The sequence below is a fragment of the Callospermophilus lateralis genome, chromosome 10 (assembly GCF_048772815.1).
Source record: "Callospermophilus lateralis isolate mCalLat2 chromosome 10, mCalLat2.hap1, whole genome shotgun sequence".
Classification (NCBI taxonomy): domain Eukaryota; kingdom Metazoa; phylum Chordata; class Mammalia; order Rodentia; family Sciuridae; genus Callospermophilus; species Callospermophilus lateralis.
In genome coordinates this window covers 42,306,286-42,322,738 of record NC_135314.1, presented here as the reverse complement: position 1 = coordinate 42,322,738, position 16,453 = coordinate 42,306,286, and the positions used below count along the sequence as shown (strand labels likewise).

Here is a 16,453-nt window from a genome sequence, read left to right as displayed (position 1 = left end):
CTCAGCAAAATCGAGGCACCAAGCAACTCAGTGAAACTCTGTCTCTAAATAAAATACAAAATAAAGCTGAGGATGTGGCTCAGTGGTTGACTGCCCCTGAGTTCAATCCCTAGTACCAAAAAAAAAAAAAAAAAAAAGGTTTGTGGGTTGTTCAATGGTAGAATACCCCTGGATTCAATTACCAACACCAAAAAAAAAAAAAAAAAAAAACCTAGATGTTCTCTATTCCTAGTGCCACCTTGACTAAAAGAAAATTCTATCTGCTTACTCAGATTAAAAGATAAAAAAGGGCTGGAGGCTATAGCATGGTGGTAGAGCACAGCATGCATGAGGCTTCAGGTTCAATTCCCAGAACCACAAAATAAATAATAAATAAATAAAAGATGAAACATCTTCAACTATATATTAAAACAAAACAAAACAAAAAACTCTAAAGCAATACATTAAAAGCAGGAACCTAAAAAAGCAAAACAGTTTTGAGGATTTTGCCAAAATGACAAAGCCAGTAGTCGTTATCAAGCCTATTGCTGTTTTTTTATAGTGGCTAGTCAAAATGGAGAACATACTAACATTCTTAAGAGAATTAAAACACAAGAAAACAAAACATGTTCACAATCAAAGTTAAAATTCTTAATGAATTTATTATTTCTGGCTTTAACAAGCTAAATAGTCCTGTGACTCTTTCTCCTTCAATTTGCTGCCACATATAATTTGTGGAATCTGTGTTTTCATACAACCTATTAGATTTATCAAGTGAATCTCAATCCTGAGCTCACACATTTTTGTCCTCCTATCACAGGCCAGACATCTCCTTCTGCCACTCTAGTTTATTTAATTAACAAGCAATCTTATAAGGAAAATTCTTATGACTTGGGTGACTTTAATCTTATCTCTAAAGTAGAGGGTTTCCAAGAATGCTAAAATACAATCCATGAGATGCTTCAGGGAGTGTGTATGTGTGTCTTGCAGATAGGGGTGAGGCTGGGGGCAGAAAGAAAGAAAAAAAACAAGACTTGAGGAAGTGAAGGAGAGAGAAAAAGGAAGAAGAAAAGAGAAATGGGTGAGCAGGAGAGAAGAAGCAGGGAAAAAAAGAGGCAGAAAGAGAGAGAGAATATGGAAAAATGTATGTGTTGGGAAGGCTGAAAAACTGCCCTTGGAAACTGACTTCAACCAGTAATCCACTTTTCTAGACTAGAAGTTCAAGTAAGATTTCACTTGGACAAAAGATTCTACAGCTAACAGAAGACTCAAAAAACACTGTTCTACATAATGCCTTATTAGATATAATGTCCAGGCAAATTGTAGTGTTAAACTTTTTTTGTTCTGAGGAGGAACCTGTGCCATCAATCTCTCTCCAAAAACAAAGAAAAAAATGTCTAACAAAGAAAGCATTTGTCTTTTAATTTTTACCTGTGATGATGTGAAGTCACAGGTGAGATAGAGTTTCCATGACCACCTTCTTTAAGTCGCTCCAATAATCTTCGGTACTTCTCTCTTTCCTCTTTTTGAACACCCTGAATAAACGAAAGCAGGGTAGATAAATACTAACACATTAAACGTAAAAGCAAATCATAATCAGAGGTCAAATGCAGCCCTAAGATGCATTTTATTTGCCATCACAATGTTTTTAAAGTTTCTTGAATTAGCCATAAACTTTATTAATTTTTTAAAAAGTCCAAAAACCCAGCCTCTTTTGAAAAATTAAATCATCAGCCTAGAGCTATATAGCACTATTCCCTTTAGATGGGCCATTTGCTCTCCACCTCATTTCACTCATTTAGCCATTTGCTAAATCTTAATGGCATCTGAGTTTTTGAATGAATTAGATTGAACAAAATTGGGTTAACTGAAAAAAAGATTAGCAGAAATAATCCACTTGCAAAATCAGAATCTGTAGCTTCCAAAATGGAACTGGTTTCTGTAAAATCACAAATGGCCTTTTACTGGCCACATCCAATGTATTTTTTTCAGCCTTTACATTATAAAGATCTCCCTTCAGCATTTCACCACCACCTGACCTCGCCTTGCCTTCCTAGATAATAAACTCTTCTGATTCTTCTTTTCTTTTCAGTCTCCACTGAAGGTTATTCCTTTTCTGCCTGCCATAAATGCCGATGGTTTTGTCCATATTGTTTCTCACACTACGTTCTTTCCCTGAATAATCTCATCAGCTCCCCTGATTTGAAAAACATCAATTGCAGAAAATTCAAAAATGTGTCTCTAACCCTGCCTTCTTCTCAAAACTCCCATCACCTATATCCAAGTGTCTACAGGAGAGGTCTTCTTGCATGTTGCACAGGCACTTTAAACAATGTCCAAAACTGAAGTCATCATCTTCCCCCTAAACACATAGGGTATCTTGGTCAGTAACACGTATTTATCCAAGACTGAAATCTGGGACTTAGGCTCTTCCCTCTATGTTATATAACACTTAATCAATTAAAAAAAAAAAAGTCCTTGTTAATGTTACCTATCGCTATTTCTAGAATATATCTTCTCTGTTTACCCCACAGACATTTGCTTATTAAACCTCTCTCTAGTTTCTCACCTAAGAGACTGAAGTCTTTAACATTTCTTTTTAACGTTCCCTCAGAGACTGTGATCCACTCTTCTCTCTGCCTAAAAGTTTGCTGAATTACAATTTATCTAAAAACTCCTAGAGGGCAAAGACCACATTTTATTCAAGTTTGAATATCTCACAACTATCATATCATAATACCTCAGACCCAAATAAATACCTTTTTGATGAACTAAACAATTCACTCAGAAAACTATCTAGCAAATTGAAATAGCTAATGGTCCTGGAATGCCAAATACAGAAATAATTCTAAATTTTCCTAGACCCAGTAAAGACCTCAAGAGAGAAATGAAGAGAAAAAATGTCTCTTCATCATGCTAAATGCTCTGAAAGGGGAAGAAAAAAGCTGAGAAGCACATCATTCACTCTCTTACTAAGTCTCAGTTCTCAGCATATAAAAGAAACAGAATAATTCAGGCACTCAAAAAAAAATCTATGATTTTATCTCTTCCTAATATGATTCCTTTTCCTTCTTTGTAGGGAAAAAAACTACATCTGAAAATTGACTCAATTATTTACTCCAAATTATCTCTAGAAGAACATATACAGTAACAGTCATTGCTTGCTAAGAGTCAAACAGAGTGGTAGAAGCCAGGTATGGAAGGCATGTTGGGAAATGTATAGCCATTGTACCTACTTTTGTACCTTTAGTATTCTGCACCATAGTACACATTCATCACCCAAAATATTATTTATTTATTTATTTTTTAAAGAAACCAGGCTAAAAGGGCTTACCTCCTCCACGGTACAATGGGGACGTCTCAGACCCTTGCCACCCTCTTCAGAAATCATTTCTGTTACAGCCTGTTCCTGAGGTTTCCACAATAAGGAACTCTCTGGATTGGTTTTGCTATGGCGACGGCCGCCTGGTCTTCTATTATAGCCTTCTGAGTTTAAAGTAAAGCTGACAGAGAAAAGAAGAAAAAGAATGTATCAAAAAACTGCCTAAAGTGGTAAAACTCAAGCTCCTATACGAGCCTGTGATTATGCTGTCCTAGCTTAAGCTTGCTACTTGTCAGACAATTACCATTTGTAAAAGTTAGATCTATCTAGATATAGTCACCCCAGCATTCCACTAGAGAATGTGTATTTCCAGGGCTGTCACATGAAAGCTTTCTTCCTCATGACCAATCATCCAACCCCAACCCCATCCTACTGCATGCAACCCCATAACACCCATATTACACTTTTCCTTTAGTCACTGGGCACCACAAAAATTAATTATTGGTGTAACTATTTAATGTCTCCATACCACATTATGTCTTAACCACACTATGTCATAAAGCCTATGATTATATCCTTTTATCATTATATCCAAGTACAGGACCTAAGCCAAGAGCCACTCAAATAATCTGAATGATAAATTAATAAATATTAGGCTAGGCACAGATGCTGTGCACCCAGAGTCCCAGTCACTTGGGAGGCTAAGGAGGACTACTTCAGCCCAGGAGTTCAAGGCCAACCCAGGCAACATAGCAAGACCCTTTCTCAAAAAAAAAAAGTAAATTAATAAATGCTAAAGAAATTGAAGGCATGGAACCCTTCTTGAGTCATTGTGCTAGTAAATGTTATCTGCTTCTCCTACCATTACCAATAATGAAATTGATTTAACTTGCCCCCCATTTTGAAAAGAATACAATGTCACTTATATAACACTACTAAAAAAACACTACACAATCTGAAGTAAATCATGAGTAAACATTAGACAAAATTAAAACACTAGGTAGACACAATGGCACATGCCTATAATCCAAGCAACTGAAGAGACTGAGGCAGGAGGATTGCAAGACCCTCAGCAATTTATTGAAACCTGTTTGAAAAACAAATGCAATACGTAATCTAGCACTGGATCTCGGTTCAGGTAGGAAAAAAAGCTAAATGAAAAAATTTAAGACCTATAGATCATATGATAAAATTATAGCAATGTTAAATTTTCTGATTTCATAACCTGTTTATGTAAATCAAAGTTCTCATACTTAAGAAACAACTCAAGAACTTTGGATTCAGGGGCAAGGTTATTTACCTAATAGAGTTTCAAAATACATGGAACAAAAACTGACATACATGGAAGGAAAAATAGAAAAATACAAATTACAATAGAAAACTTTAAGAGTCACTCTTCACTCATCAATCAGTAAAGTAGAAAAATCAGTAAAGTCAAATGTATGATATGTCAAGATCATTATACTGTCATGTGTAACTAATTAAAGCAAATTAAAAAAAATCAGTAAAGTCTATAAATCCTATCAGTTGACTTGACCTAATTGACATTTACAAAACACCCTATCCAACAACAGCAGAATATAATACATTCTTTTCAAGTGCACATGGAATATCATCCAAATAGACCTTATTCTACACCAAAAAAACAAAAACCAAATTTAAAAGAACTAAAATTATACAAAAATAGTCTCTGACAATAAAAGAATTAAACTAGAAATGAGTAACATGACAATATCTGAAGTGTCCCAAATATTTGGAAATTAAACAATATACTTCTAAATAAAACAGATTAGAAAATATTTTAAATCAAATAAAAATGAAAATGTACATTTCAAAATTTGGGAGATGCAGCTAAAGCAGTGTTTGTAAGGAAACTGATAACATTAAAATGCTTAGAGAAATAAGTTCAATTTTAAATATTTATCGCCTAAGAACAAGAACATCTCTTACCTAACAATACAATCATCAAATTTAAATTTCTCTGAAGCTATTAAAAATATCCATCACAGGGCTGGGGCTGTAGCTCAGTGTCAAAGCGCTTGCCTAGCATGCCTGGGGGACTGGGTTCGATCCTTCCTCAGCACCACATAAAAATTAACAAATAAAATAAAGGAATTCTTTCTATTTACAGCTACAAAACAAAAATTAAAATTATATATATATCCTTCACAGAATTCTAGGATCTAATTCAAGATCTTGTGTTGCATTTTGTTGTCATATATCTTTGTTCTCCATTAGTCTGAAAAGTCTTCATCTTTTTAATAGAGTATACAGATCTATTATTGATAGAATGAACTTTAATTTCAGACTGTCTCATTTTCTTACAGGTAGATTCAAATTATTGGTTTTTGCAGAAATAATACATTAAATGATGGCTTTCTCAATGCAATATATCTGGGGGCCATGTCAGTTGGTCTCACTTTTGGTGATTTAACTTTGATCCTTTTTGTTAAGGATGTGTCAGACAGGTTTCTCTAATATTTTTCCCTTTAAAATTAATAAATAATCTGTTGTGAGATATTTTGAGTTTATATAAATATCCTATACCTCATCAAACTTTTACTAACTAGTTTCAGCTTGAGATTCCTATTCACATCAATTATTACTGATAATCATTAAAATGGTGAATTCTCTAATTTTATCATTTTTTTCTGTGCTTATAGTAGGCATTCTATTACAAAAATGATCCTCTCTACATAATATAGATTTACTTATATATATATTCCTGTCTTTATTCATTTTGATACTTAAACTGTCTCCAGTTTGGCCACTGAAGTTTCCTCTGTGGTTGGCATTTCAACACAGTCTTGGAGCCCTCCTTTCTTTCTGGCACAAGATAATCCAGTCTCACTGTGTATTTTCCTCCTAGCCCTAGTCATTCATCCAACCCCAGAGGGCCATGGGTTTTAGTCAGTGTCTCACTCTTAAATAAGTGGACAGTCAAGGATTATCAGGTATTTGAACAAAGACTCTTCTTAACTTCAAAGGTAAGATCAAAATAAACCAAAAAGAAGACCACTCAAAGGAAACAGATAAAGCAGGCACAAGAAATTTCAAAACAATATTGAGATAAGATATTTTGCATCTTTATAATAAGAACAAGATATCTGGCAAAGGAAACAAACTTGAAATGGGTAGGAAGAGGAGGACTCTTTCAACTTAAAAACTGTGACAGCTTAGAAAAAAAAAAAAAAATCAGTAAAAAATGGTTTTGAAAAGAGAAAATAGCCAAGCACAGTGGGCATGCCTGTGATCCCAGCAGCTAGGGAGGCTGACATTGGATCATGAGTTCAAAGCCAGCCTCAGCAACTTGAGGCTCTAAGCAACTTAGCAAGATGCTGTCTCCAAATAAAAAATTAAAAAGGGCTGAAGATGTGGCTCAGTGGTTGAGTGTCCCTGTGTTCAATCCCAGGTCCCCCCCTCACCAAGAAAAAAGTAAAAAAAAAAAAAAAAAAAGAGAAGAGAAAATGAAGTCAAGCTTGGTGGTATATGTCTGTAATTCCATCCTCTTGGGTGGCTGAGGAAGGAGATCAGCAAATTCAAGGACATCCTGGGCAACTTAGAGAGACTCTATCTCAAAATAAAAAATAAAAGCCAGGTATAGTGGAGTACACCTGAAATTCCAGTGACTCAGGAGACTGAGGCAAGAGGATTGTAGGTTCAATACTAGCCTCAGCAATTCAGCAAGGTCCTAAGTAACTTAGTGAGTCCCTGTCTCAAAATAAAAAATAAAAGGGCTGGGTAAAAATGGGAAAGCCCCACATCGATCCCTAAAATAAATAAATAAATAAAAATAAGAAGGGCTGTAATATGTCTCAGTGATAACTTATCTAACCTGTGGTGTAAGTCCCCAGTATACCCTCCGACCTGACCCCGACACAGACACACACACACATATTCTAAAAATCAGATCAGATCACGATATGGGCATATATGACCCAAACTCAGTTCAAGTTTCTTAATTAGCTATATAATATTCAGCAACTTACTAACCTGAGTACTTCCTTAGCTATGTCCCATAGTACAAGAGTGAAAATGCGTACGCAGTAAAAGTAAAGACTTAATAATTGCTAGGTCTCCCCTTTAAGAAAGGCAGAATTTAACACTTACCCAAAGGAAGGCAGGACTCTACGTGGTTGATCTCGGGTTACTGTCACTCTGATCTTTGGATAGTCACTTATTCCATTGGGAGATTTATTACCTATTTGAAGAATGTATTTGTATTATGAAAGAAAAAGAAAACTTGTGAACATACTGAACTATGACAGGAATTTGTGAGCAATTTACATTTAACTGAATAACTTGTTTTTTCAAATTCTATTAATAGACGGCACAGAAAACCAGAATAAACATTGTAAAAAGTTAAAGCAAAGTAATAGGAAAGGCTGGGGATGAAACTCGATGGTAGAACACTTTGGCTAGCAGTGCATGTGGCCTTAGATTTGGTCCCCCAGCATCACAAAAGAAATAACAGCAAATTATTTAATACTCAAACATTATGAACAGATTAAATTGAATTTAAATTAACTTTTTAAAATGATATATATGACTTCAAAGAATTAACAACTTGGGCTAGAGATGTAGTTCAGTGGTAGACTGCTTGCCTAACATACCTGAGGCCCTAAGTTCACTCTCTAGCACCTCAAAAAAGGAAAAAAAGCAGGGGGGTGGGGGAGAAGAAAGAAAGAAAAGAAACATCTTTGTTCCAAGTCCTCTAGAACTAGATTCTCAGATGCCACAGCAGTATCCATTTACCTTTGCTCTTCTTTGCCACCAGAGGCACTTTACCATAAAATTTTGAGCCACATAACTCTAAGGTATTTATCATTTCCTTAGCTTCTTTCACTTATGACTTTTGAACACACAGCTGAGTACCGCTCATTTTCCCTAACTTCCTTCCACTGTTCTCAAACTTTACAACTCTACCAACATAGCAAACACATCACAACTATTTCTTAGAACTATGATTCCTCCCACTATTCCCCATCATATTGTTTTGCATAGTATGGAAATAACTATAATTCTGTTTTTAGGGTTTAATGATGATATGAAAGCCTCCAATCCATAAAACTACAAAATTGCTCTCCAAATAGATAATGAATTTCTCAATGGCACAAACAAGGTTTTATTATTCTATTATTTGTGATAATAATTTAGCACAGTGCTTGGCACAGAGTAAGCTCTCAGGAATTTTTTGTTAAATACACACACACACACACACACACACACACATATATATATATATACCCACATATGTATTATTATTTTTAGTTATAGATGGACTCAACACCTTTATTTTGCTTATTTAGTTTTTTGGTGTTTTTTTTTTTTTTTTTTTTTTTTTTAATGTGGTGCTGGGGATAGAGCCCAGTGCCTCATGCATGCTAGGCATGCACTCTACCACTGAGCCACAACCCCAGCCCCAGGAAATTTTTATTCTAATAAACAACTCTTAATCTAAGTCACATTAAGGAGACTGATAATATAAATAGAAAACACAACAGTAATTTCAACAACTATTCCAAAGGAAAGCTACCGGTAGAACATTCCTTATCCAAAAACCTGAATGCTGATGCTCAAAAAATTCATAGCTTCAGATTTTGGATTTCTGGCTCAGGGATGCTCAACTGGTTAAGTCCATGCAAATACTTTAAAATCTGAAAAACTCCAAAACCTGATAAATGTCTGGTCCTATGTATTCCACATAAAAATACTTACTCAACCTGTATTTGCTTTTTAGAATGGTAGAGAGAATATGTCTTTATTCTCATCCCAATCCAAATCGGTGTTTTCCTTTCACATTCTCAAAACTTAGGGAAAAATGGGCAGAAGGAAGTACAGGGAAGCAAAAATATTTTTGAGCACCTCACCCAGTTTCAGCATGGTGTTCCAGGATCCAGAACCTGTCAGTTCACAAGATGAAGAGTTCGAAAATACCTTAAAACCAAACAGAATCACCTCTGTAGCATCTAAATTTTGCAAATAAGTTTCTAATATGAAAAGATCACACTATTTGTAATTATTTTCTTAGCTGGCTCAAAGAATCAATGTCATCAAGATTAAAGGTTTAATTTGTCAAGATATACAAAATGATGTAAAAAATGACAATAGCAGGTTCTTCACACAAAAGCAATTATATTATTAATACTTTTTAAATGTTTTTAAATTATTAAGTTTTTAATCTTTAATTTCTTGATCTTTATCAATAAACTTCTTGATCTTTATCACAGCTAATAAAGACACAAACATTTCTGGGAAGAAGTCATTTACATTAATTCTAAAAACAAAAAAAATATTTTTTTTCCCCTAAAATTTAACTTTACTGATTAAATACAAAGATCAGCAGCCTTTGGGGTTATGGGTGTAATTCAGTGGTAGAGCACATACTTAGCATGGATAACACGGGTTCAATCTCAGCACCAAAAATACAAAACAGAACAAAAAAGGTCAGTATCCCCACTGACCTCTTCTGAAGGGGCCACATTCCGTGTTCCATTACAAGCAGAAGTCACCATAGGCTTTGTGGTCAGCTGGAATGGGAATCCAAATAAGCTGGCAGCATTGTAGAGACTGTTTTTCACTTGGTGAATAAAGCAATCTAGAAGATGTCAACAAACTTTAAATACAGAGTAATAAACTTCTAGGAAAAAAAAGTTATATCTTGGAAAGAACCTCTCGCAATTTTTATTAAAAGTCCAATTTCCAGCACTAAAATAAAAAGGTATATATAAAAATATTTTTTTCTAAATGAATAACTGGAATTCAAGTATTGTGATTTTTAAACAAAATATCCAAGATGCTAGCAAAACATGGAACCATCATTTTAGCAAATCACAGATTCACAAAGAAATGTGCTGAAATGGCAACTTTTAAGAAGTGACTTCTCCAAAATACATAAAATGAATTTTTACCAGAGAGGTGAGAGCATAATTAAACAAGGATCATATGCCACTAGTTATGACAGAATCCTACAAGAAGCAGTCTCATGTCTCCCAATTTGTCTTTATTTCCCAGGCAGGTAATATTTGCTCTCAACTACTTACTAAGCCCTCATTCTATCTTGGCTAGGTGAAGAATAAAATATGAAACTCTTAAGCATCTATGGTGAAATAAGGCCATCCCTCTTCTCTGCTGGATTAGATGTGTTGAAAGATCTGTTTTATCATTTCCTGCCACAAAAAATAAAGACCACAAAATTAAGAAGTAAATAAATAAGGAGGAGGGGTAGATTTCAGTACTTTCCCACTTCCTCCTTTTATAATACTACCTTTTTCTCAATTCCTACACACGTATGTTTTCCATAATTTCCTTTATAAATCTTAATTAAAGGTATTTAAGGCAACAGTTTCTGCTTCAAAGCCTGCAATGGTGGCTTTAACCAATAAGAGCTCCAGAATATGTAACTATAAAATACTTTTCAGAAAGATAGGGGAACAACTAAGCAAATGGGAGGATGTGATGGCCAGGTAAAGTAGAATCCAACTTGAAGTAATTTATTATATAATAGTTAAAAATATCAAAGTTTGCAAATGAGTTTTTTCTTATTTTACAATTCAAGGTTATTCTTACAGTGCTGAAGGGTGCAATTTTTATTCTGCTATGAATATAAGTAAGAGAAAAATCATGTTAAGGATTGATGCTTAACCCACACTATCATCTAGATACCAGAGAACAAGAGGTACCCCTTAATAACAAGTAAATAGTAGTCACTAAAAAGTACACATTTTGTCCAAAATTTGGGTATGACCTGAGATTAAGTCAAAAGATTGTACTGATTTTTAAAAAAAGGAATGAAAGCAGTCCTGCCTCATCTGTAACATGAAAATAAGACTACCATATTTTCCTGAGATTAGGCTAAATTTATCTCTTTTAATCCCTTTTAACTATAAAATCATGAGTCTGTGATTCTGAGATCCTTTCTTTTACCCTTGTTTCTTGTTTCCTCTCAAAAGCAACCAAGAATTGTATTGTTCAACATAGTAACAGGTAGGCAGGCAGATGTGGTTACCTAGTAATTTAAAGTTAAATATTCAGTTAGTAGCCAGATATAGTAGCACACATATGAGTTTCAGCTACTTGGGAGGCTAAGGCAGGAGGATCATAAGTTCAAGGCCAGTTCAGGTAACCTAGAAGACTCTGTCTCAAAATAAAGTTTAAAAATGGCTGGGGTATATAGCTCATGGGTAGAGCATGTGCCTAGTAAGTGCAAGGCTCTGGGTTCAATTCTCAGCACTGGGGAAAAAAAAAAAAAATTCAGTTACTGAGTCAAATTAGCCATTTCAAGTGCTCAAGAACGATAATCATAGGAAGTTCTAGCATTTTATAGACCTTTAATAACTCCCTAACAAGTACTGCCTCTGCTACCCACCACTTCCTCTTTGGTTTATTCCCTTCTATAGTAGTCTGCCACTCAAAAAATCATAGTACAAGCCAGGCATGGTGGCCCACACCTGAAATCCCAGTGACATGGGAAACTGAGGCAGAAGGATCAAAAGTTCAAGACCAGCCTGAGCAATTTAGTGAGATCCTGTCTCAAAATAAAATTTAAAAAGAACTGGGGATGTAGGAGCTTAGTGGTAAACAGCCTTAGGCTGAATCCCCAGTATAAAAACAAAAAGAAAGTCCTAATGCATATTTAATAAAAATGACAGAATGGGTGATCCTTAACATAGAAGGCCATAAAATAGGTAATTACCACAAATAGTTCAGGAACCTTCTCTAATAGCACCAACAAAGGTTTTTTTAAACTACATTCAAATACAAGCTAATATTTATTTATGCTTTTCTTTAAAGTTGACTCACTTTTTTTGCTTAAGTAAATGTATGATAATTTTAAACTACCACTATAAATATAAAACCAACATCATATGACTTATAAAGAAAAGACTATAACTTTCTTATTATAATCATGATTCAAAGGTAACATGTTACAAATGTTATATTCTTTAAAATCATTAACTAAATTGGTATCTATCCCATGCTTTGGGACATAATGTAATGAATACAGTAAAAATTCCTTTATTAAAAATCTCCAGTGATTTGAAGGGCGCAGTGGCACACACTTGTAATCCCAGAGGCTTGGGAGGCTGACACAGAAGGATTGCAAGTTCAAAACCAGCCTCAGCAATGGCACGGCCCTAAGCAACTCAGCAAGACCCTGTTTCTAAATAAAATATAAAAAAAGGGTTGGGGATGGGGTTCAGTGGTTGAGTGCCCCCGAGTTCAATCCCTAGTAATCATCCCCCCTCCCAAAAACAAATCTCCTGTCATTTGACCTGTTCCTCAGTCCATTTTTCCCCCAAGCTTTAATAACTATTGCCTAAATCTGCACAATTTGCCCATGCCTAGATTGCTTTTCCTTCCTATTGATCTCTTTTGATATCCTACCTATCCATCTTACATTCTACATCCTTCCTCAAAAATTATGAGACTCAACCAGTTGAAAATTAGATACAATTTTGAAACTGCCTTTCTTATGTCATTTACCATGTCCTCATTGATATTAGTATTAATTATGTATTTTATTTTACACCCCTTGCCATGTAATCACGTAAGGCCCTTAAAAAATAGAGAACTTGTTTTACTAATTTTTGTATTTCCTGTAGAACCTAACACATTTTCTGTAGAACCTAAGGGCTGGAGATATACCTCAGAGGTAGAGTGCCTAGCATGTGTGAGGTCCCCAGTACAGCCAAAAAAAAAAAAAAAAATCAAAATATCTAAACAACTATCACATCTGGAATAGACCTAAATTCACATTACTGTTGAGAAAGAGTAGAATATAGTATTCTACTGAGCCTTTTCCCTTTAACCTAGTTTTATTCTCTTCTAACCCTGAAGATATATAGAAATAGAAGATTTGTGACAACAAATTAGATCACTTCATTTAATCATCTGAACTTCATCACAGTTTGAAGTCATTTTTCCAATGCTTTTTTAAAGAAGGACTTAAAACTTCAAAATGCAAATTCCATAAATTCATTTATTTATCTGGAAAGATATACAAGTTCCTAGTAATAGTGGTTACCTCTGGAAAATAACTGAGTAGAAAAGGGACAGAAAAGAGACTTTTCACTGAATATACTTTTTATCTTTTGAATTTTGTTCCATTCATGTTTTCCCATTAAAAAATAATTTTGAAAAATTATGTTTAGTACCTAATCTTGGTCTTTTAGCAGGTATTTCATCAGTATCCACTGTAGAAAACAGAGTGCTGAAAAAAAAGAAAATATATATATATTACATTTTTATAAATAAACTAACTAAATAAATAAATTCAAATCTATAAATAAACTTAACCAGTCAAGACTGGGACATAACTCAGAACTAAAGCTGTGTTTAGCATGCACAAGGCCCTGGATCAAAACTCAACACCAAAACAAAAAATATTACTGTTCTTATCATACCAAACATCCCTCTTTCATTCACTTTGTCATAAAATGAGATCCAACTGATGTTTTAAAAGATAGTATCTTAAAGTAGGCTGCTAGCATTTGAGGGTTTAACACTGTGGTTTCAACTATTTGAGAGACCCAAATTCTTTATCACATAATAATGAGTAATCTGGCTAAAATTCAAACAATAAATAATTTCCTTTTGAAAGATGACCCACCTGAAAAAAGCCATCTCTTATTTCAGTGACAACATAAGCAACCTTAAAAGATAATTCCTAGTAGGTATGGGGGGTACAAGCCTATGAGTCCAGCTACCTGGGAGGCTAAGGCAGGAAGATCGTAAGTTCTAAGCCAGCTTTAGTGAGAACCTGTCTAAATAAACAAATAAATAAATAAATAAATTTAAAAGGGCAAGAGACATTAGCACAGTGGTTGCTGTACCTCTGGGCACAATCCCAATACTGGGGGGGGGGGGCGGAGGGCAGCTCTTAGCTAGAAAAAGGTGTTACATTTAACTGCATTTTTATAATGGGAATTATATTACAGTGGTAATAATTTGGAAATTCAGGGAAGTTTCTGGCCCTATATATCAAAAATATTAAAGGTTAGTATATTAATCATCTTTCTGAATCCTTCACCTTAATCAGGCAGAAAGGAAGAATGAGTTGAAACCATGCCCAATTTTATCAGTGACCTGCATTCCAGACTTATGTATTAATCATTTTGCTCTCTTAAGCTCCCCTCAAACCAACCCTTTGTCTTCCTCTCTTGTCTTTGAGACTTAATTAAAACACAAAATTAGGCTGGGCATGGTGGTACACATGCTATGAGCCCTATTACCTGGAGGATGAAACAGGAGTATCTCAAGTTGGAGGCCAGCCTCAGCAACTTAGGGAGACTTTGCCTCAAAACATAAAAAGGGTTGGGATATAGCTCAGTGGAATACACTCTAGGCCAGGCATTATGGTGCTCGCCTATAATCCCAGCTACTCAAGAGGCTGAGGCAGGACAATCTCAAGTTTGAAGCCAGCCTCCACAACTTAGCAAGACCTGTCTCAGAATAAAAATTTAAAAAAGGCTAGTAAACCGCCCCTGGCTTCAATTCAACCCCTAGCACAGGAAGAAAAAGGAGTGGGGGAAGGAAGTAATTGACACTTGATCATCCAAAATTAGGAGGTATACAGAATTTGTTTCATTTTCTAGATTAATTCTTAGGTAAGGCATAATTCTTCAGCAAGCAAAAAGATATTATAAAATGAGAAGCAAAGGAGCAGATAATGAGCAAGAACGATCTGTAGTTTCTCTTTTAAGTGAATGAGAATTCACACTAGTGATTTTATTTAAAAGGAGGCAGGTACTTTTTTTCCTCCTTCATACACTAATTCTAAAGGACATAAACACCCTTCTTCTTCCGGCCCCAACACACACACACACACACATACACACACACACACACTGTTCGACAGCTGTTTTAGAACAAGACAGCTGCTGTTTCTTGGTGCTAAGCGAACAGTACTACAGTCAAAACGAATTGGGGCAAGTTACCTATCTCACTTCCCTTAACTGCGCTAACTGCCCGCAGATGACACTTCGGAGTGTGCTTGTAAACAGAGGGCCACAATAAAGGCAGTAATTCTTTAATTTTTAGTTTTTAGCTTAAGACAAGTAAAATACGAGAAAGCTTCATTTGTTGTCAGTAACCAGCTTGGACTCTGACAAGAATATTAAAGATCCTATGATCAACGACCACTCCAAAGACAAACAGGCTCCTTCCTTCCATCAAGAGCCGCGTCCCCAACACCTTGGCGGGAGCGACTACGTCACCAGGATACCAGCGACCCGCAGCTCCTGGGCTTCTGCCGAGCGGCCGGTTTAGGGGGAACAGGGCTTGCGGGGCTGGATGAACGCTCTCCTGACCGAGGAGCCGCGGTGGAGGAGGGCGAACAGCTAGGCCGGCACTCAGCCTCTTCTCACCTGTTCGAGCGCCGCCTCTTCAGGAGAGCCCTGGCAGGGGGCACCGACCGGTCGCAGAATCGGAAAATGGTGCCGAGAATCCTAACCAGCCATCTGTACATACCAGGCCCGAGCAGCAGCGGCGGCCGACACACCCCGAGACGCAAACCCCAGAGCTGTCGCCGCCGCTGCCGCCTTGGCCACCACCACCACCAAGGATCAGTCGCTGGCTTGTGACGCGATCCGTGGGCCCATAGATACAACGTTCTCCGGGATAGGGAAGGCCCCCACCCGCCACCGCTCCCGACGTCACCTCCTCCCGCCCTACCGGAAAGCCTCATCCTCAATCTACGCACGCGCAACCTAGCACCGCCTTTTATCCTCGAGCCTAGCAACAAGAAAGCCTGCTAGACGGCCGGGTCCAATCGCTGACCACATGGGAAGAGCGGTGGGCGGGACTTTTTCTTTGGCGGAGCCAATCCAAATCCGCCCGGGAGACAAGGCCCACGGAGTGGAAGTGCCGCTGCTAGGCTCTGGAAGAAGAGTTCTGAAGTCGTGAGCACAGTTGGAATCCAGCAAATGATTGTTTAGTGAGCTCAATAAAAATAAATCAGAGCAATTAACAAATGTTTACCGTATTAGGGGCCCTTTATTTTGCATATACCTGTGCCTCATATTTTACGTGCATTGTCACCATACCTCCTAGGAACCGAATGCGATAGGAAGACTTAACACCCAGTTAATAAATAAGGAAAACGAGGCATAAAGACATTAAATAACTTTCCTCGAAACACAAAGCTAGTAG

General features: G+C 36.3%; 1 protein-coding gene across 2 annotated transcripts in view; it reads right to left on the bottom strand.

The window, feature by feature from the left end:
• The window catches only part of Senp2 (SUMO specific peptidase 2), a 37,158-nt gene extending 21,219 nt beyond the window's left edge, over positions 1-15,939 (bottom strand). The window contains exons 1-7 of one of the 2 annotated variants that reach the window (XM_076868176.2): positions 15,670-15,939; positions 13,459-13,514; positions 9,766-9,899; positions 9,172-9,238; positions 7,412-7,502; positions 3,314-3,482; positions 1,411-1,514 (exon numbers count right to left, since the gene is read on the bottom strand). In XM_076868176.2, the coding sequence (XP_076724291.1) occupies positions 1,411-1,514; positions 3,314-3,482; positions 7,412-7,502; positions 9,172-9,238; positions 9,766-9,899; positions 13,459-13,514; positions 15,670-15,770 (722 nt within the window). In that variant the 5' untranslated portion in view covers positions 15,771-15,939. Of the gene's footprint in view, positions 1-1,410; positions 1,515-3,313; positions 3,483-7,411; positions 7,503-9,171; positions 9,239-9,765; positions 9,900-13,458; positions 13,515-15,669 lie in introns of those variants that run through there. The other variant, XM_076868177.2, reaches the window with a different exon arrangement.
• Positions 15,940-16,453: the final 514 nt, after the last annotated feature.